We start from the raw sequence: 20563 nt of genomic DNA on the forward strand, positions 1-20563 counted from the left end.
AATTTCGTTTCGATGCCCTGGTCTTGTCATTAAAGAAATTTACGATTTCCTGGGCAAACGCAATCAGTTGGCATAGAAACTTCATGTTCTTGGCCAGGCCGACTCTGTGGCCTCTCCCTTTCTCGCTCTATTGCTCGCTGTATAGCCGTCTCTTTCCCGTCTTCTATCCTGTTTTGGAGGAGGCAATGAAAAATGACAATCATCATTATATACACTTGAGCGGATCGACGACAGTCGCCGATCGTGTGCTCGTCGTCTTCTCAAGTTGAAACTGAAATTGCTCCGACTTTGTCGTCTCTTCCTTCTTCTCCTCCGCCTTCTCCTTGTCTTCTTCGGTCTCCGTCTCCGTGTTTCTCTTCACATGCGTGTTTGAGAATCATCTGCAGAGGGAGAATAGAGATCGGTCCAAGCTCAAGTGAGTGGTTGACTTGAAGAGATGCATAGATACTTTGGCTTGCATAATAATAATAGTAATGATCGGTGGTCGAAGGAAGAAGCCATGCAGAAAGATACGGGATGATATGGCCGAATGATACTTTTCATGGTGGTCTTGGGAGTCTCAGAACCATTACAGATACCCTCACTCAAAACATTAGCAAGGAATTGTGCATCATTCAATGGCAAAGATACAAGAATTAACTGCAAATGTGGCAGATATGGGTTATATATAACTAAAATTGGAAATCTATTGCTCACTTATACCTAAAAGGTAGATACATTGTAAAGTAACTGGATACCCTGATAGATCCTTAAAAGAAATAAAAGGCACCTTTGAAACTGCAGGATACACAAACACTGAGATAAACACATGCTTCAAGCTGCCACTTGAAAATGTATCTCGAATTTCAAGCGTCTGACACTCGCTGGCTCTGAAGTACTTAAGATGAGAATCTTGAAGGAAACATGTAAAAAGGACGTCTCTGTTTTCGCTTGGAAGTTGAAGTTTTAACTATAAATAGAGTAACTAAGTTTTGATATCAAACTGGAATATTTTAGTATATGTACATATCTGGAATTTAAAGATATTTAGAAAGATGATCGTTAGCAACTGGGTTTCACTTCATCTGAACGCTCACTTAGCATTGATTAGGAGCCATATCTCGCAGATGCATCTTCCGAGTCTGCAGACTCTTTCTCTTTGGCTTTTCCCTTAGTGCTGGCAACCTGCGCGACATTTGCATAAGGCCATTTGCTAGGGCGCCAGAAGAACGGGCGTTTCTTCGGTGACAAATTAGCAGAGGTGGAAAGTAAATATGAATTGAAGACTCTGGCTTTTTTTTCTTGCTTTCGTCCATTTCAGTTTTGTCGTTTTCCGAACTTTAACTAAACATTCACACGCTGCTTTGTTGTCTGCCGGAAGTGTTAAATGCTTCAGTTTATTTAAAGTACATATAGACAAGAGGAGTAAGAGAGAGAGAGAGAGAGAGAGGGAGGGAGACGAGACTCCATACAATATCACTCATATGCCATTATTTTTATGGATTTCCGAGCAACAACCCTTTTTGTTTGTGCGCCTGCGCGGCCTTTTTTCAGTTTGGCGCGCATTTCCTTCAGCCTCGACCTCTTGAACCCCAGCTCTTGCTCTCTCACTCTCGCGCGCTCTCTCTCTCTCTCTCGTTCTATGCATGCATTTTATATGTTTTTGCCCCGGCGAGGGCGGATTTTGTCAAAGTGTCGCATATGTTTTCAAGTGCACTTCAATTACCAAAAAGGAAAAAGAAAAAACCATATACTTGTGTACATGCACATAGATTACTTACAACTGCAGCTGTGTGTCCTTTCCGGAGGGCTGTTTATCACTCATCCTCCCTGCCAAAGCGTTTTCCACCCCCTCTTATCATGCACTCAATTACATCGTCGGGTAGGTCAATTATTCCCATAATATTATCTTTCATTTGGCTAAGCATTATGCTAATCATCCGAGCTTCTCGTGTGGGAAAATAAAGTGCGAGTCGGCGTGGAAAACGGGGGGAAAACGGAGTGATGATCATCAAGTGGAAACAGCGCTCAACTGTGAAAAGTTTTGCGTCTTGCAAATGGGTTTTTTACTTACCATACTTAGTTTCTTTATTAAAGATCATGAAGTTCATAATATTTATGAACTCAACGTTCTTACTCGCTGAACAATCCGACGATTCAATTGAACAGCTAGTGCAGTAATAAGTTTCCTGCTTCTTTCTATTAACAAATTATATATTATTTACAAGTCGGGCTCAACCCACTCATGAAGACATCAATCAGGGTGCCCATAAACCACATTCACAGGCACTTCCCCTTCGGTTACTCGCCCTTTACAACGATCGTCTAATCCGAAATCTATTTCAACATATGTTGCAATAGCAATATCGTAGACCGCAAAAACCACATACTTCCTCCCCCATGTTGCCCCAAAATTATACGTATGAATGGCTTAGGCAGTGGCGGTTGTGTGGGGAGGGGCATTGGAGTTGTATTTTCTATAGTTTGTCCGATTTTTCCTAGTTTTTTTTTTCTATATTTTTTTTTTCTTTTTTTTTTTTTTTTGCTATCGCCGACGACAGTGGCCTATTAATCTATCAGAAGCTTCAGACGCTTCGGACCAAACAAAAGGGGTTAGCAGAGATAGAGATAGAGGGCCGAAAGAGATGGAGGCAGATGGAGCGACAGAGACGGGTAGAGTCGGTTGGAAAGAGAGGGGGGGAACGAGCCAAGGCAAAATTCCATGCCACATAACCCAAAAAGACGAAAAGAAAGAGCGAGACGTTGTGTGTTTCGTTGACGTCGGTTCCCACACTCGTTTATTCGTTTTACGACTTGCCCCGCTCCACGCCCCACCGCCCCTGGGTGCCACTCCCCCTTTTTCCCGCCGCTCGAGCCCCTTTTGCTACTCGATTCTCCACCGATCTCGGCTACTTTTTCATTAACACTTTACAATCTTTCCGCATTTTGTTGCCTGCTGCTGTTGTTACAACGCCTCTGCAGGCCGTTCATTTTCCAAAGACCCTCGGCATCTCGCCTCTATACTTACAGCCAAGTCCACAATAATATGTATGCTTTTCAATTTACCAAAGAAAAATTAGGATTATAGGTCAATGAACTCCTCTCGATAGCTTGCAACTAAATCCAATGCAAAAAAGATGCAACTTGCAACTAAAGACGAGTTGCCTTCACCTTTCAATAACATCGATCGAAATTTATTCGAGTTACTCGAGCTGCTCTTGATTTTCCCGCCACTGTATTGCTTCTGACCAATTTTCTATTTGCCATTACACATTTATGTAGGCAAAGTACTTATTTATTGCTGGCCCCCGCAGCAATTTGTGATCATTCGCCGGACAGTTCCCATAAAAATAATGATCGCTCGATGATCGCTTCGTTTTCTTTGCCAGCTTATCACAGTTGCAGTTTTTGCGACGCAAATTGTGTTTGAAAATTTCTTTTATCATCTCGCGCCATACGCTTCGAATACAATAAATGTGCATAAATGGACGAGTAAGCCTGAGATCAATCGCAAATGGAAACACTTGAGAGTGCCAAATTGGAAGCCAAATAAATACATGTTGCGGGGGTTAAACGATCAATAAGCAATTAAAGTAAATTTGTTTCGGCAGATAACAAAAGATTCCTTTCAAGAAACGGTTAAGAACAGTAGCATGCGATTCGATGAATATAATTATGTATTTCCATTTCAAGTTAATTGCACATAAGTTAAGATCACAACTACTTTTTAATCACCTACACATAAATTCACGAGTCTGATGACTTGTTGCATCCGGACTTTTTCAAATCCATTTACGAATCGTGGCGAAATTGTCGCCGAATAAAAATCGTGAATAAACACGAAGGCAGCCTGAGAACAAACTGAGTTTCGATAAGGAAGTGGGCCCAGCGGAATGGTGTTGTATGGGCGCGATAAGGCCGAAAAAGCTTCTGGTCCTATAGTTTCCTACTTCAGTTGCAAGTAGATAGATACATTGCTTATCCTTCTGGTTGCACGTGGCACGTTTGAGCTTTTCCGAAGTGGAGAGAGAAAATCTATGATTAATTTAAGCTTTAATTTTATTTTGCCGTCTTATTAGATATCCCAACTTGCTGACATTCTTGTTGATATGTTTTCGTTTTTTATTTTTTTTTTATTATTATTTTTTTTTTTCTTTTTTTGTGCTTAGAGAAAAGCGTGAGAAATTTTTGGCCGTGGTTTGGCTTTTTTGTGTTTGTTGGTGCTTTTCTTGTTTTAGTTTGGTGTGGTTGCTTTTTGTTTTAGTTGTCGCAGCTGTTGTTGCTTATTATGCTGATAGCGTTTGCTACTTTTTCATTGTTGTTTTTTCTTTTCGTATGTGGTAATGCGAAAAATTTAAATTCGATAAGCAGCATTTGTAAAGAAAAAAAAACAGCGGAGATATTTCATTATTGTCTTGGCTTCCTTTTTTGTCGTTCATGTTTGTTTGATGTATGTAAATGTTTTTTTTTGGGGTAATTACAAGTGGTTCATTGATCGCTTGACAATATTTTTCAGTTGGCAAGGGACCATTTTGTAACATCTTAGTTAAATATTAAAAACGAAAAATAACTCGCTCTTGTAACGTGCAACATTTTCTTTCTGTCGTTTCCGTGTCATTTCCATCGATCAATATCACGGATATTTGCAAGTCACAGTCACGCCTGCTTTCATCGGTGATTGTGAAATGTCGTGACTTTGAGATAGCCCCGCACTTGGCCGCCAAACTAAGCCAACTAAAAACCGACAATCTCTATTACACATATCGTTGAGCAAGTTTAATTAGGTCTTAACTCGGTTTGAGCCAACTCAAGCAATTAACAGCTCATTTGTCGGCGGCGATGGAAAAGCGGAAAAGCATCTGCCTAAGCGGCGCATAAATGCCGGCCAAAAGCGATTCCACGTTGATTTTACATGTGCGGTAAATCACACGCAATAAAAACCCATCTACAAAAAGCCAAAACACAAAAAAAAAAAATATAAACCAACTGAAAAACTGAAAATCTTTTCACGCTCTGTCGATGAAGCGTACATATGTGTTTGCCCTCTCTGTCTTTCTCGCCTTCCCTGCCGGCAAATTAATTAAACAGAGCCATAAGCCCAGGCCACACCTCTCGGTAAAAAAAAAAAAAAAAAACCCACTTAAGCTCTGTCCCCAACGAGTGATCTTTACCTGGAATGTGTATAAATTCAATTTCAGACCCATTTGCCCATTCCACTTGGCCACTTTTGTCACACATTTGTCGGCTATCAGCTAGTGCGCTAATATATTTCAGTTTTAATACGATTTTTTAATCAAAAGTTGGCAAGATATAGAATGTTTCGGCTTGGGCAAAATTTGCACATTTGCAGGCTGCACACCCACAACACACTGATTCTGTGCACTATATTTATATCTGTTGGATTTCTCTGCTGGATTTGTGGCATTTGACTATTTTTTTTTTTTTTTTTTTTTTTTTTACACTAATTGAGGTCAATTAGTTTACAAACAAGCGCGCGCACACACACACACTCGCGGACAACGAAGACAATCAAATCAAATGCAGAGCAACATCTGAGCATGCTGCAATATTTTTCCTTTTGCATAAATTTCTGCAACATTGTGCACACACTGGTTGTGACTCAATTTGAAGTTATCTCTTTTTTTTTTTTTGCTTCCTCGCCGCTTTATTTATGCATTGTCATTAGCCAGTTAATCAGGCATATACACTTATATGTGTATATATATATATATCTTTGCGATTTATGCCACGTCTTGTCCACAAGCCATCGATCATCAATGTTTAAAGGAGAAGCGAACAGTGAGCGAAAATGTGGGTTATTAGTGGGACCGTGTATGCTTACAAAATGCATTATTCATTTGGTCGATCACCAAATATTTGTTCCATATAGTTTCTTTGATTTGGTCTCCGCCATTCATTCTTGGAAATGCTCAATTTGTGCACTCAATTGGCGCTTTAGCTTAAGCCTTTTTTGCATTTGATTTGCGCTCGTGTTTGCAAGACAGTGGTCACTCATTCATTGTGTGTGTGTGTATAAATACAGCCCCCACACACATATACCGCCGCCCCCACTGCCGCCCTTATGCCACGCCCCTTGCGGCAGACAAAGCGATTTATTTATCTCCGCCTGACGGGGGCAATCAAAACTTATTGTCGTCGCCTCGAAATGAACCAAATCGCATGGAGGAACTGTGTTCAGCTGAGTTAGGAACCCCTCTACCGATTTTATAGTTTTTTTTTATTCGGACCTCTTTGCAGCGCAGGAAATCGCCACACGCCCAATTAGCAAACATATATAGCACAGTTGGGCGCAAGATATTAGCAGCGAAGGTGTGAAGAGCGTTGAGTGCAGCTTTAAACAATAATGAAAATAAAGAAAAATCCATCATGCAAAATTTGATTAGTTTGAGATGAAATTAGGCAAATATTATTTTTGCATCATGTGCAAAGTCAAAAGTACCCAGCATTCCGAGCCAATCTGTTCATAACTAATATATATTATTTTTCGTACGACTACTGAACCTGAAGAAGTGAAGTGAAATTGGGGGGATTGCCGCTTGTTTGCGGCTTCGTTTGTTTAATTTTGGTTGCCCGATATTTTTCAATGGAATAAGCATAAATTTCGTGTGTGCTCCTTCGCTCTTTTCTTCTGTGTGTGTGTGTGTGTGTGTAATTTATGCTTAATAATAATTTGATTTGATTGCAAACGTTTCAGTTTTCTTATCCAACGACTTTTCTGCAGCGCTGGGCAGTTCAAGTGCAGTGAACTTTTTGTCTGTGATTGGCAACAATGATGATAATAACGATGAAGACAGTGACTTTGACATGCCGCCCGTTTGCCCTTAAAAGGCAGCAAACATACATATATGTGCGATCTCTCTCGATCTTCTGCAAACAGAAAAGAACAAGAATCCCCAGCCCTGTTGTATGCAGCATGTCTGTCTCTTCCTTCGCTTGCAACCATGTGGCATGTTAAGTAGACATAAATGGGCGACAAGTTAGCATGATCTTACAGATATGGCGGTTAGCTTTTGGCATCTATAAAGCATAGAATCATAAATAAGCTAGCTAGTAGTGGGATTTGTGGGGATAACACAAATGGACTACAACTAACAATAAACTTTTCCACTTTTTATCCTTTCAGATACCGCGTTGGTGGCCGCTTCCTGCACAAGTGTGGGTTGCCAGAATGGCGGCACCTGCGTCACACAGCTCAATGGCAAAACCTACTGCGCGTGAGTAAAGTTTAATATTAATTTTAATGCATAGATTTTATTTGAACCACTCATGAAGAAGTTGTTAAAATAGTTAATGGCTCAACGGATATTGGCTTTAAAGATCACATCATTTATGTATTTCTCTGTGGCATTTGCATATGTCAACCAAGAGATCACTTTCAAGGACAAGGGATTTTGGTGTGCTGCGTACTCTTTTTTAATTTAACTCGAAATTCGTCTAGACAAAAGGAGGTACGTTGTTGCTGTTGTTGTTCGGCCAGACAAAAGCGCCCGCACAATCTTCCGTCTTGCAGCCTTCGGTCTGCGGTCTCCAGTCTGCAGTCTTCGGCCTGCAGTCTTCTCTGCTGCGGATCGAATCAAATCGGGCTCGTTGTCGAGCGACATTCCTGGCAAATCGGTTTGAACCTTAACGAGAGTCTGGGAGTCTCTGGTTCGTGCCTTTAGCCCGGTTCGCATGATTTTCACTCGCCTCGTATTTCGATTTTCGTATTTTGTTTCCTCCGTGTGCTGTCTGTTATTTATTTCAGCATTTTTTTTTATTTTTTTTTTTTTTTGGTCTTTTGTCTATTTCGCTGTTGTCTCTGCAATAAATCAAATGCGGCCAAAACAAACGGCACGTACGCAACGCATAACTCCGTTTGAGTTATTATAAATAGAGAGTCCGTTCGGAGAGTCGAGCCGGTGAAACGATCGCTATATCCATATATTTTGACAGACTGTCGTCAACGATTTTTACGAGTCTGTGAAGCGGGCCGAAACCTACATGGCATAATTAAAAAAAAAAAAAAAAAAACCCATTGCAAGAACACACAAAAAGTTAAGATCGAATTGCATTCCAAGCAGTTCGAGGCGAAGACTCATGCTTCGACTATTTCCAGCGATCAACTGGATTTTTTTTTATTTTATTTTTATTTTTATCTGGTATCTGTGTTAGGTCACCAGAGGGAAGAACGGAAACATATATATGCAGCTATGGCAACAGAAAGTTGGCTTTTATGCCTTTTTAAAGGGTTTTTCTTTTTGTTAGCCATTAGCATGTAAAAAGTTAATATCGGCGAATTTCTCCAAAAACTCCTCTCGTGTTTTGCGCGTCTACTCAGTTTTATTTGCCATTATTGTTGCCTTTTATTTAATGTTCGGCTCAACTGACTCATCAAAAAAAAAACACACAAAAAACAGAAAAAAACAGTTTCATACATCAAAAGAAATGTCCGCCGTAAAGGGGGATGCTGAGGGGGCGTGGCTCGACCTAAAGAGATGCTGCTCATTAACATGTCATAAACCGCAAGCGAGAAACGATTTTTTCTCCGCATTTGCGGCTCCTTAGCCATATAAATCAAACTCATTGTTCTGAGATGGCAGAGACAAAATTGAGACCCCGACTACATGACATTTGACATGAGCAAAAGGCTAGATAGATAGTTGTGTTTCGTGGTCGATCGGTCCACTCAAAACGAAAACCAAACCGTTTGGCAATCAAGTCAATTAAACAAACAAGCTGGCAGGCGGAAAAGCGATCGTAAGAGCCACATAAAAGCTAAGGTTTCTCGGACGCAGAGAGGAAAGCCAACCAGAGCAATTCCAAATCAAGAAAATGTGGTAAATGGATCAGCATGGATCAACCGTAAACGATCCGAGGATCAGTTGGCCTGGGCCACGAGACCGAAAAAATCAGCTCTAATAGCTCAAGCTCAAGACAAAAGTTCAAAGCGATCTTATCGCCAAATCAAAAAACAAACCAAAAAATGGCTTACAGAAAGAGGGGCCAGCACATATACACATGGCCATTGGCTTGATCGTGCCTTTGATGATCATCGCAAAGCCAAAACCAAAAGCAAAACCAAGGCAAGGCAAGGCAACCAAAAGAAAGAGCTAAAAGCGAATGAGCAAAGTAAAATACCCACGGATCCCGAGATCCAAGAGTCTGCACAACAACAATATATATATATATATATATATAAACGAAACAAGAAAAAAGAAAAAAACTAAACTGGCATCTCGCAGTTTTAGGCTAAGAGCCAAGCGCTTTTATGTAATTGCCCAAAGATAGTTAAAGAAAGAGCCAGCCAGGATCGGTTGACATGTGTAGTCTCCTCTGTGGGGGGGGGGAGAGGTGAGGTGGCTGTCGGGGAAAAGCTAGAAAAACTCTGTTAACAACGAACGCCGAGATCTTGCCGATCAAAAAAGGCAAGCTGATCAGCCATTGAAACCGCTGTGCTGTTTTAGAACTCAAACAAGATCAGCTTCGATTGATTGTGGAAGTAAATTTAATGAGGAAGAGCGACTAAATTAACACTCGAAATGCAAACTTTTCGCAGAAATACATAGCTCTGGATTGGAAAACTTCCTTTAATTTAAAAGGGTATCTAATCAAAGGATCTAACAATTTCTGGCAACTTGAATTGAATCGCAATTAAACATTATGGCCAGACGTATTTAATCTTCAGAAAGTGAATTAACCGTCGAGTGAGAAAAGTTCGTTGCCTAAGTCTTTTGTTTTCCAGACATGCCATGTGTGTGTGTGCGTGTTTCTAAATGCCCACACACACACACACACACACACACACACACACACACCAAAAACGTTCGCCGCAGGGGAATAATTTACGTTTTTATTTGAACTCTTGGCTCACACGCTTTGCACTTGAAAATGTTCTTTGCTTTCTACCTTGTTCTTGTTCTCTTTCTTTTCTTTTCTTTCCTTTTCGTTTTACGCCTTGTCTTTTCATTTCTTTTCTTTTCTTCTCGAAAAGTGAAAAAGGGGAAAAAGCATTTCCAGGCTGCAATTACTTTAATTAACTGATCATTAAGCACATTGGCCATGGGGCTCGATGCTCGCTGCTCTATGCTCTATGTGTGCTGGAAATGACAATGGGAAAGCCAACATTTCATCTGTGCTGCTGGGATGACACATTTAACTTGCGCCAGGGCAGCCATTTTTATTATATACGTGTGTTATGTATATATATATATCTCTCTTTATATGTGTATGGGTGTACATCCTTCGGATGTTCGGCTAAAAACTTGTTTGCAACCTGCTCTGATTGCTTTTCTGTGTTACACAAGCTCGAAAGAAACAAGGGTCCCGCGACGAGGAGACGGAGGAGCAGCTCGAGCCCATCCCATGAGATCTTGGCTGCCCGAAAAGCGTAGCGAATATTTATTGTGCATTCCGCTTGCATTTTACATTCTTCGCGAGGAGACCCTTTTGCTCCCTTTTTATTTATTCGTATATGCTCTGTTTTTCTCGTATTTTTATTTAATTTTTGTTTTAGCAGTCGAGGCGTTGGCGTACAAAATTCCTTTGGCCAGGTCTTGTTGCCTCTCTCTTTGGTCAAATTAAAACGTTTTATTGAAACTCAATTAAGTTGCGCATTCTCACGAAACGCTGAAGATGGTAGACCAAGTTGATGATGATGGTTGGATGGATGGATGGATGGATGGATGGCTGGCTGGTCGGTCGGTTGATGGCGAAGAGAAGAAGCGTAGAAGGCATAATGTTAATTATTCGAATGTGGAATGATGCATTACATAAATCTGAGCTTTGTCTTCTCATAACTCAAATGAAAGATTTTCCCAGGCTTGCAGCTCTTAATTATGCACATATGGAAATACCTTTGGCTTTTCTTCTACTGCCGGCGACAAATCATTTCAACACACCTCATTCATCCACAAGTCGACCAATCCACATATCAAAATTTGGTTAGGCTTACGTTTTCGGTAACTTTACAACACATTGCATGCTTTTTAAAGTTTTTTTTTTTGGGGGAAAGCCTTTCTTTTTTAAGAGCTTCGTTCAGTAGAACAGCAGAAACTGCATCACAGACAAAACTCAAATTTCAGTGAGTCTTGATGGGCTTATGATATCATCAAATAGTTACATTTAAAAACACTAAATTGAGTGCATGAAAATCGTTTTTTTATGGTCGATAGTTTAGATAGAACTTCATTTGCATAAAACAAACAAGTTTACAAACCGTTTTTATGGTCCATATCGATAAGATGTTTATTCCGCTTTATTAAACCAATAAAAGCTTAATAAAATCAGAGTTCTGTATACGAAGTTTCCAAAAGAGATATCACCACGTTGTGCAATGGAATTTGGTCAGGTATCTTTCGTTACCTGGAAACTGGAACCTGTGGAAATCATTTGACGGACCAGTGTCAGAAAATGCATTTTTACCTGCTCGGCGGACAATGGGAAATCAAACAAAACCCGATCCGAGGCATACCTCGAATCTCTCCACAAACAACAGCTGGCAATGGATGGATGGATGGATGGATAGATAGTTAGATATATGGAATGGTATCGTGCATGGATGGAAACAGAACGGAAAGAAAATTTGTTGGGTGTAAAATTTGAGTTGGTGAGCCGCCGGGGTCACGCATTTCACTTCATTTCAGTTCGTTTTCCACTCTGTCCTCCCTTTTCCCATTGTTCTTGAACAGCTAAGCAAATAGCATGCCTGGGTGAAAGGAAGCAATAGATAAAGGCCCCGGGATAGGGAGAATCGGGAATCGAGGAGTACATGGCCGGGTAATCGGGCGTGTTGCACCTGCGCATGGAAAACCGAACACATTTTCACGTGAAAAACACGGCTCAGCAAAAGCCGAAATGTAATGTGAGAAGTGTGCTCTCGGTACCGAAATATTCTGCCCTCTTCTCGCTACTGAGATCCCTCCATATTAATTCACATCATATCATATCGTACTTTTGTCGAGTTTTCGTTTGAAGCGCGGCAAAAAAAGAAGCTACCATGAAATCAGATTGGAAAGCACAAGTCGCACTTTAAAGACTCTAGAAATGAATATAGTAAAATGATACAGTTTTCCGAGATATGGGAATCCATAATCATGGGAATCCCAAAGCAAAAAAAAAATAGATTTAATGGGATCAAAGCTTGGCAGTAAAAACCCAGTTTGATAAGAACACTTACAAAGTGAGCCTTTCATCGACAGCAAATCCATTCGTACAAATTGATCAAGTTGAACTAATTGGTGTAGTCTTATCAGCTAATTAAACAAATGGCATCACACAGCAAACGACTTTGGAATCTTTGAAGAGTGTCTCGGGATTATTTGTGCGGTGATAAGCAGTTTCTTTGCTGTCCGGCAATTCCCGCACTTCACTTACTCCACCGATCCTGTGATAATGTGCTAAGATCAGCAGAAAGCTGCATGTGCACATATGAAAAGGTATATTACATATATATAATGTGAATGTGGCTTTTCTTGGCGTATGTGTACTGTACACACAAACTTTTTTACCTTTTATTCACAGAGGAAAGATATAAACGAAGCACTAATCGTGTAATGCTAGTGAATTTTGGAATCATATTTGGGCTTATATTTTAGAGTTTTTTTTAGGTTTTTTTTTAGCAGTGCACGAGGCGTGTGAATTGCACCAGGGAAATTAAACGCTCGAAAAGATAAACGCAGAGTCGAGAGGAGTTGTCGCTCGATCTCTGGAAGCCATATACAGTCGATATACAGTGGTGGACAAGAAAAAAGATGAATGATCATCGGGCGATGACATTAAATCATTTGCTTACAAGCCATGAGTCTATGGCCAATACCACCGCCGCCCCTCATCTAGCCCAGAAATCCATAATCCATTCGATACGAGCTGCTGTGGTTACCCATTCAGTCGAGCGATCGTGAGAAGCGAATATAAATATCTATGTATATAGATGTATATCTATGCATATTTCATATTCACTTCATGCCGTAGTTATGATTGTGAACAATTTCTGTCCCGATCGCCGACCGCAAATTGAGTTGGCAGCGGAGATACGGATGCAGAGATGCAGATACAATGATGCGATCCGATCGGAGATAGATTTCCAGTAATTTCTGCTCACAAAGTAGAATACTTTTAGATTCGCATAAGGTATATTTTCACAATCCATTTCTGGTTCGTTTAAAATTCGATTTGATTCCAGTTCGCTTCCTTCACGTGACAGAAGGGGTGACTCATTCCCTTTTTGGCCAACTTTACAAAGGAGGCTTGAAACAGAGCAAGGGGTATGGGGGGTTTGGAATTGGGGAACAGGAGATAAAGCCAGCAACACACACACACAACAACACACCCAGTGGCTGCCTTGGTTTATTTGCCAATGCGAGTCACGTTTTCTGCCAGCCTTCTCTTTCGCCCTCTCAAAACAAGTTAGCAAGCAGCCACTTGGCTGCTTCAGCTCGAACTGAAAACTCGGCTTGGCCTGTGTATAATTTATATTACATTAATTTTTCCATCCAACATTTACACCCCACCCCCTCCTCCTCCTCGGGCAGCAGCAAAAAAGGCTGACACCTCATTTGAATGGGCCTTCCCCACACCTTTCCTTCGCCTTCTGCCAACTAACCAGCGTCGATTGTATTTCTCAGTTTTGGCCAGGTCTTATCAGTGGGCTAATATCGGCTAAATACCTATACGAAGATTTCACTGCAAAAGAACAAGTTAAGCTCAGATTATCTCACTTTTGGTATTATTTTTGGTAATTTTTCCAAGTGTATCTGTGTATGCTTTTCAGCCACTCTCTAAATTCTCGCTTAAAAATTTGCAAGCTGTCCTCGATTGCGATCGACAGACTTTGAGGTTAGGCAGGGCCTCCAAAGGGGATTGCTACAAATTAATGCTAAATCTAAAGCATTTTCACACACTTGTAACGGGAAGCTGCCGCTGTAGCATCGGCAAAAAAAGAAGTGATTCGAAAAAGAAAAGCGGTTTTTCCTCGCCTGCTGGCCGGACCAAGCAGCATCATCCCAGCAGCTTCTCCTCGCCTCCATCGCTTTTCAGGTTGGTCAGCAGCCGCCTTAATGATTATTCATTGCTTGTTGCCGCTGCTTGTTCGGCATGTTGCTGTTGCTGTTGGTGTTGCCACTGCAACTGCAACTGCAACAGCAGCAATGCGTGTAATTTTCTCATTGCAGCCGATGAAGAAGCAGCAGCGGCGGCAAAAAAATTTAATATGCAATCAAGATCGCGCACAAATTACCGTACATAAAAATTGTTTTCTCAAGGGAAAAGTAACAACAAGCGGGCATAATGTTGTCGTCGAGCAGCAGCAACAACGTCGCGTAAAAAGAGAGTTTCCAATGGGAGGAGAGCAGATATTGTTCCATCATGGTCATTACTCAACCAATTTGTAGTATTTTTTATTTCGGTTTATGCCAGAAAATATTGCTTATTGCTTTTCTATATCAAAAGAACAGGGATTTGATTAGAAAAGTAATTAAATATACACATGCGTCCAGTTCAATGGGTTTAGTAGCCAACTTGTCCAAGTCCAAGCCTGTGAAAGTGGTCCGAGGAGCAGAGCTCGGGCGGAAATGAGGCTACTTTGTCAGCTTTAACACTTTGCAGTCGTTTGGGGCTGGGATTTATCAGGCGGCGCAGATCTGGCTCCTGACTTTGGTCCACTAAGTCGACAAGTCGATAAACTAGCCAACGATATGGATATGTGTGAAATCACTGCGGCAAAAAGCATAATCCAGTGGGAATGTGGTGCACGGTGATGTTCCTGCAACGGCGCCACTCTCCAGTTTTTCTCTAAGTGCATATAATATGAGTCTGCTGCTGCCTGGCTCATTGCTCCCATTCAAATCGCCAGCTGCAACCCATTTTAATGGCAAACCCGCTAATCCGCGTCTATCTGTATCTTTTCCAGATGCGATTCGCACTATGTCGGCGACTACTGTGAACACCGCAATCCGTGCAACTCGATGCGTTGCCAGAATGGCGGCACCTGTCAGGTGACCTTTCGCAACGGCCGCCCGGGCATCTCCTGCAAGTGTCCTTTGGGCTTCGACGAGTCCCTGTGCGAAATCGCGGTGCCGAACGCCTGCGACCATGTGACCTGCCTCAATGGCGGCACCTGTCAGCTGAAGACACTGGAGGAGTACACGTGTGCGTGTGCCAATGGCTACACAGGTGAATTGTCTGCCAGGAGAATGTAGCACCAGGAAACTAACCCTCTCTGTCCACAGGTGAACGATGCGAAACGAAGAATCTGTGCGCCAGTTCTCCCTGCCGGAATGGAGCCACCTGCACCGCCCTGGCCGGAAGCAGCAGCTTCACCTGCTCCTGTCCGCCGGGCTTCACGGGCGACACCTGTTCCTACGACATCGAGGAGTGCCAGTCGAATCCCTGCAAGTACGGCGGCACATGCGTCAACACCCACGGATCTTACCAGTGAGTACCGCTCCTCGAAAAAAACTTGACAACCGAGCAACTTGTGTTGATATATTGTCGTTTAACCCATCGATTACACATCGAAAACATCGTTTTTCGAACAAAACAAATCGGTGGACATCGCATTCGAATCCGCCTTGTTGATTATCAATCGAATTGCCGATTGTCAATAAATCGAATTGTCAGCGGATGTGATAACTCAACTTCCCGGTGACAAGTGCAAATTGTTTTCTCTGTTCGACAAAAGATCAAACACGTCTGATTCTGCAGCGTTTTCTTTGGTGCCCCCGCCACAAACCGCAAGTCCCCGAAATCGATAACAAATCATCGTTGCGAAACGATTAGCATATTTATCTAAAGCTTGGCCGCTGGCTGGCTTCCTTTAATTAATGGCAATTTAAGAGTAATAATTTAAAAAATCTCATTTTATTTCGGCGCGATTTGCATAGCTTATTGATTTTCGTTTAGGCCAACAACAAATTGCCAATCGGCCCAACAACATTTCCACTCTAATTAAAACACACAAAACGCGATCGACCTATAGAAAATGAGTCGTCGAACAAAAGATCTCAAATTTCCGGCGATCTTTTGTCTAGAAACACACGGCGTTTTACTCTTTTTGGGAACTGGTTCAGGCACGTAAATTAAATTACTTCGTTTACGTTTCATTTTTCTTTTATTTTGGGTTTTGTGTCAGCTCGAAATCATTTGCATTCTTAATTTGAAACACACAAATTATCCAAAGGGTGCGTGGAGGGAGGGGGTGTGTGTGGGGGGCATTTAAATATATATCTTTACTAAAAACCATTTGAGCAGAAAAGTGCGATGTGAACATGTGTTTGCTGTTTGTTTTAGTTTAGTTTGACTGCGGATGTTTTCGAAGCAATTAGCATACACTCGAAACAATTTCTTGAAAACGTCATGTAATTGAATTTGAATCTCTGAATCTTTTCCAAAGTTGCACTTCAATTGAGATACGCTTCATTTTGGATCCTTTGTGTCTTCAAAATTTACAAAAGCCAAGATAAATCGTTAAGATTGCGATGCGAATGGGGGGCCTAAATGATCTTCTGCCACTGTTGAATGGCTGGCAGGGCAATTAGCATAAATTTCATATTCGATTTGGGGACTTTATGATGTTTCTATGCTAAAAGCTGCGGCCAAAGCTTAGTCATGCTTTAGTTTATGAGGTTTTAGGTTTTCTGTTTCGTTTCCATTTTGGCAAGACAGCGATTTTATTTGTCAACTGTCAGTTGGTGGGAATTTATTAATGGAAACAAACTGTCGAACACAAGCGAATAATTAAGTGAATAGCTAAGGTATTCGTGATTCGATATTCATGGCAATTGGAATGGAACCATTGAATATTGAGCGGTTTAATGCATGAATAATTTTTCACGAGAGTTGGTCAAAGGTGAACTGCATTTTTTCGAGTGCAGTAAATGCTAGGTAAAATATTAGCTTTTTGGTAAATAAAGTCCAACAATGTGGTGATTCATAGCTTGTAGCACCAATAATTGAAATTTGCGCAGATTTCACTCATTAAGGGCCCCACGCCCAACAACAAGTCAAAAAAAAGAAAAGATACCGAAATCCAATCTTCATTTGAAAGATAAAAAATTTGAGAGAGGCCCTTGGGCTATTGGCCTGCTGAATTTCACATGTCAATCAAAAATCAATTTTTTCGGAATGCTTTTCTGTTTTGTTTTCTTTGTTAGGCACCGGCAATTTTCAATCCAATGTAATTTACTCGAAAACCTTTTGGGGAGATGGCGAACTTAGCAAGATGCGGGGTTTCTCCGAAGAATTGAGATCCCCAAAGAGTTCTGTTTTGGCCATGCTGGCTATTTCCAGAGCTGCTCGTTGGTGCCTTTTAATTGTTTAATTTAATTAAATGCTCTTTAATGGTCTTAATTAGCGCTGGGAGGGGCGTGGTCTTGTCCATTGGCCTTTTAAGGTGCTCCCGAGGCGGCCAAAACACAAAACCAAACCCGTTTTAATGGCTGAAAAACATTTCTCAAGAATCCCAGTGCAGTTGGAGTTTCGGTTCGGCTTACAAGGCACAAGCAAATTAAGTTTAAATCACATTATAAAAAAAAATACAAAAAACAAAAAAACGAACAGCATAAGAATGAAAGAAGAAGCGGCAGTACGAAATCAAAGTGAACAGAAACCCGGCCATAAAAGAGAGTCCCAGAGAGAGATACTCCACTGGAGTTTTTTTTTATAATATATCATTGTTTTTTTTTGTTGTTTTTTGTTTTGTGGTAACCGAAAAACCGGTCGAAACTCCTCTAAGCAATATACAAGCACACACACACACACCCGCTCGCATTAAACCCCTCGGATTGAGATACAAATCCAGATCCGAATCTGAATTCGAACTGCAAAACGGAAGTTGAGGCCAGGGACAGATTTTATGGTTTCCCTGGCATGGCAGCTTAATTGGTGTTAACCCGCGTTTAATTGCTCTTCTCGCTTCTGTTCTAGGTGCCTGTGTCCCACGGGCTACACGGGAAAGGATTGCGACACCAAGTACAAGCCCTGCTCGCCATCGCCCTGCCAGAATGGCGGAGTTTGCCGCTCCAACGGTCTGTCCTACGAGTGCAAGTGCCCCAAAGGTGAGTGCTAGTTAATAAGCTAAGCTAAATTCGATATCTACTGCTTCAGTAGGAGCCAGGTTATTGGAGTTAAGAAGATTTTAAATTATTATCAAACAGTGGGCATCAAAGGTAATACAGATTCCCCTTTAACCACCTTAAACCAAAAATATTGGGCACCAAATTATATTATAATATAACCTCTTGTCGCGGACTACTCACATACCAGATTTCATATTCCTGATCTGCAACACAGCTGAGTTACGATGGGCTTGCAATTTGGATATTCGTTGATTATTCCTTTGAGCAAAGTCCACCCGAGGCTTTGGGTTCTCAGCAATCAGGAGAACGTTTCGCCGCTTTCCGATGAGAACGTTTCTTAGCGCCTATCGATAACCAGTTATCGATGATGGTGAGTCATGACTCATGACTGGCCACGAGCCAAGTGGGGAGGGGAGAATGGAATAGTCGCCCACGCCGAAGTATCTGAAGTAGCTGCCACAAGGGGCAAACTCGTTTGTCAGCTAAAAACCCCTTTGCCGACTCCTTTTTTTCGACCGGCCCAGCATCATTCATCAGTTTTTGACTGCAACTTTTACATCGCAGCCCATTCCCAGTGCATTTCGTTCCATTCCGCCGTTCCGGGCGCTTTACAAATTTAAAGATCGTGGCCCCATCACCGCGTCTTTCTTCTGTTTCTTCTGCAGCTTCCTCTCTTCTGGCGGTCGGGCTTCTTTGGCTTCTTCGGCTTCCTTGGCCGCTTGTGTTGCATGACCTCCTTAGGGCGTAACTGTGCTTAAGCATCCAATCCGCCCCGCAGATCATTGGTAGAAGAATTGGTCGGAGATGCGAGTGGATGGACCAAGAAGACGGGGAAATGATAGCCCCCGGAATTAGCGCAATTTTCGACGAGATTTGCTCACTTGAATAAGCTTTTCTGATGTTTAACCGCCTGGGCATGAAACTGTTCAAAAATGAATGAAAGAAGAATGCTGGGTACCAAAAATAGCAGAAGAATTCGCTATATAATCGAAGTTACGATAGGTTACCCACGGAATAGTATCGCTTTGAGATGATACTTTTTTTTTTAGCTAGTCTAATTGTTTATACTCACATTTTATGAAGTTTTAATTTTTCTTCAAAGGGCCGCTTCAATCTTTTTCCTCTTTGTGTTTGTGTTAAATTATTTTTAACGTTTTCCTTGTTACTTTTTCGGTGCCCTCAACTTGTTTTCCCAGCGAACAATTTTAGTGAGTTGCCGCCCGCTGCTGTGCTTTTATTTTTTCTTTATTTTGCATAATGAGTGCAACTCCGACCTGCCCCTCCCCCCTGTCTTACCCCTCCCATTATGTTTTTTGCACTCTTATTGCAACGTGATGTCCACAGGGCGATTCGTGTCGTGTCGGTTTCGTTGTACGTTGTTCGTTGTTTGGTTGTTCACTGGCTGTTGTAATTCGGTTGGAATTGCTCAACATTGGCCAACAGCCTAAGCTTAAAAAACAACAACAAAGGCAGAGTGCGAAAAAGGCGTTATAACATTTCCCAGAGCAATAAATATTGCAAATTCCTACTTTGGTCACACTTTCACACGATCGTTGGCTCAAATCAAAAGCAAGCTTCTAGGCAGTCCGCGTTATAATTGGTTGGAGCTCCAAAGGTCCATCCCTGGATACTCCCATACCCATTCCCACCGAAACCAATTAATACGAGTCCATTTTCCGCCACAAATATTGTCAATTCCTGCTTGGATTCCTATTTTTCACACGATCTCCGGCTGATCCGATCTATTTTGCACTATTCATATGCGCTTTCTGGCTCATTAGAATTTTTGATTGGTCGCAATTAAAAGGCCAGACGAAGATACAGAGCGAAGCTTATCAAATTGTTTTTGCTCCCCTCGCTGCAGTTTGTGCAGCCTGTAAATTGTCGTGTGCAATTCGCATCAATTGAAATGAATTAATTGAAAATTGCACACAAACACACACACACTCACACATGTGTGCTTAAATGCAATGCGAGCAATTTACATGATGAATACGAAATTACAATAAGAAAAACCCTGAATGGGTGACAATTTGCGACAGAAGGTTAAAGAGCTGACGTAGAAAACGGAGGGATAAGACCATCGGACCCTTGAGGATCTAAGATATATGTACATGCCACATTTGAAAACCTCGTAGAAATCAAAACCTTCAAGAAATCCTGAAAACTTTTCAAGATTTCCAAGTAACCGAACATTTTGCGATAGCGGAAGTAAGGTTACTTCGATTGGGTTATTGGTTTTCAAACAGTTTTCAGAGTTCAAAGTGCGGTCACTAAGTGACTGGGTGACTTGAACAAAATCGCAGCAAATATGAAACATGTGTTGTTGTAATGTTGTTATGTTATGCTCCATCCCTCTCTGCTGGGTATATTTTTAAATGTAGGGAAAAATGGTTAATGGTGTGGGGTACACTTAAAATGTCACTTTCATCACTTTTTTTTTTTTTTGGTTTTTTCCTGTTTTCCTTTTCCTTTCCCCCTACGATGCAGCAACAAGTTGCAATTGCAAATAA

At 41.4% G+C, this 20563-nt stretch overlaps 1 protein-coding gene across 1 annotated transcript in view; it reads left to right on the forward strand.

Moving 5' to 3' along the window:
- LOC6725000 (neurogenic locus Notch protein) overlaps window positions 1-20563 on the forward strand; it is a 35585-nt gene that overhangs the window by 4803 nt on the left and 10219 nt on the right. The window contains exons 2-5 of the mRNA XM_039298055.2: window positions 7124-7214; window positions 14885-15147; window positions 15204-15408; window positions 17899-18029. Of these exons, the coding sequence (XP_039153989.1) occupies window positions 7124-7214; window positions 14885-15147; window positions 15204-15408; window positions 17899-18029 (690 nt within the window). The remainder of the gene's footprint in view (window positions 1-7123; window positions 7215-14884; window positions 15148-15203; window positions 15409-17898; window positions 18030-20563) is intronic.

The sequence above is a fragment of the Drosophila simulans genome, chromosome X (assembly GCF_016746395.2).
Source record: "Drosophila simulans strain w501 chromosome X, Prin_Dsim_3.1, whole genome shotgun sequence".
Classification (NCBI taxonomy): domain Eukaryota; kingdom Metazoa; phylum Arthropoda; class Insecta; order Diptera; family Drosophilidae; genus Drosophila; species Drosophila simulans.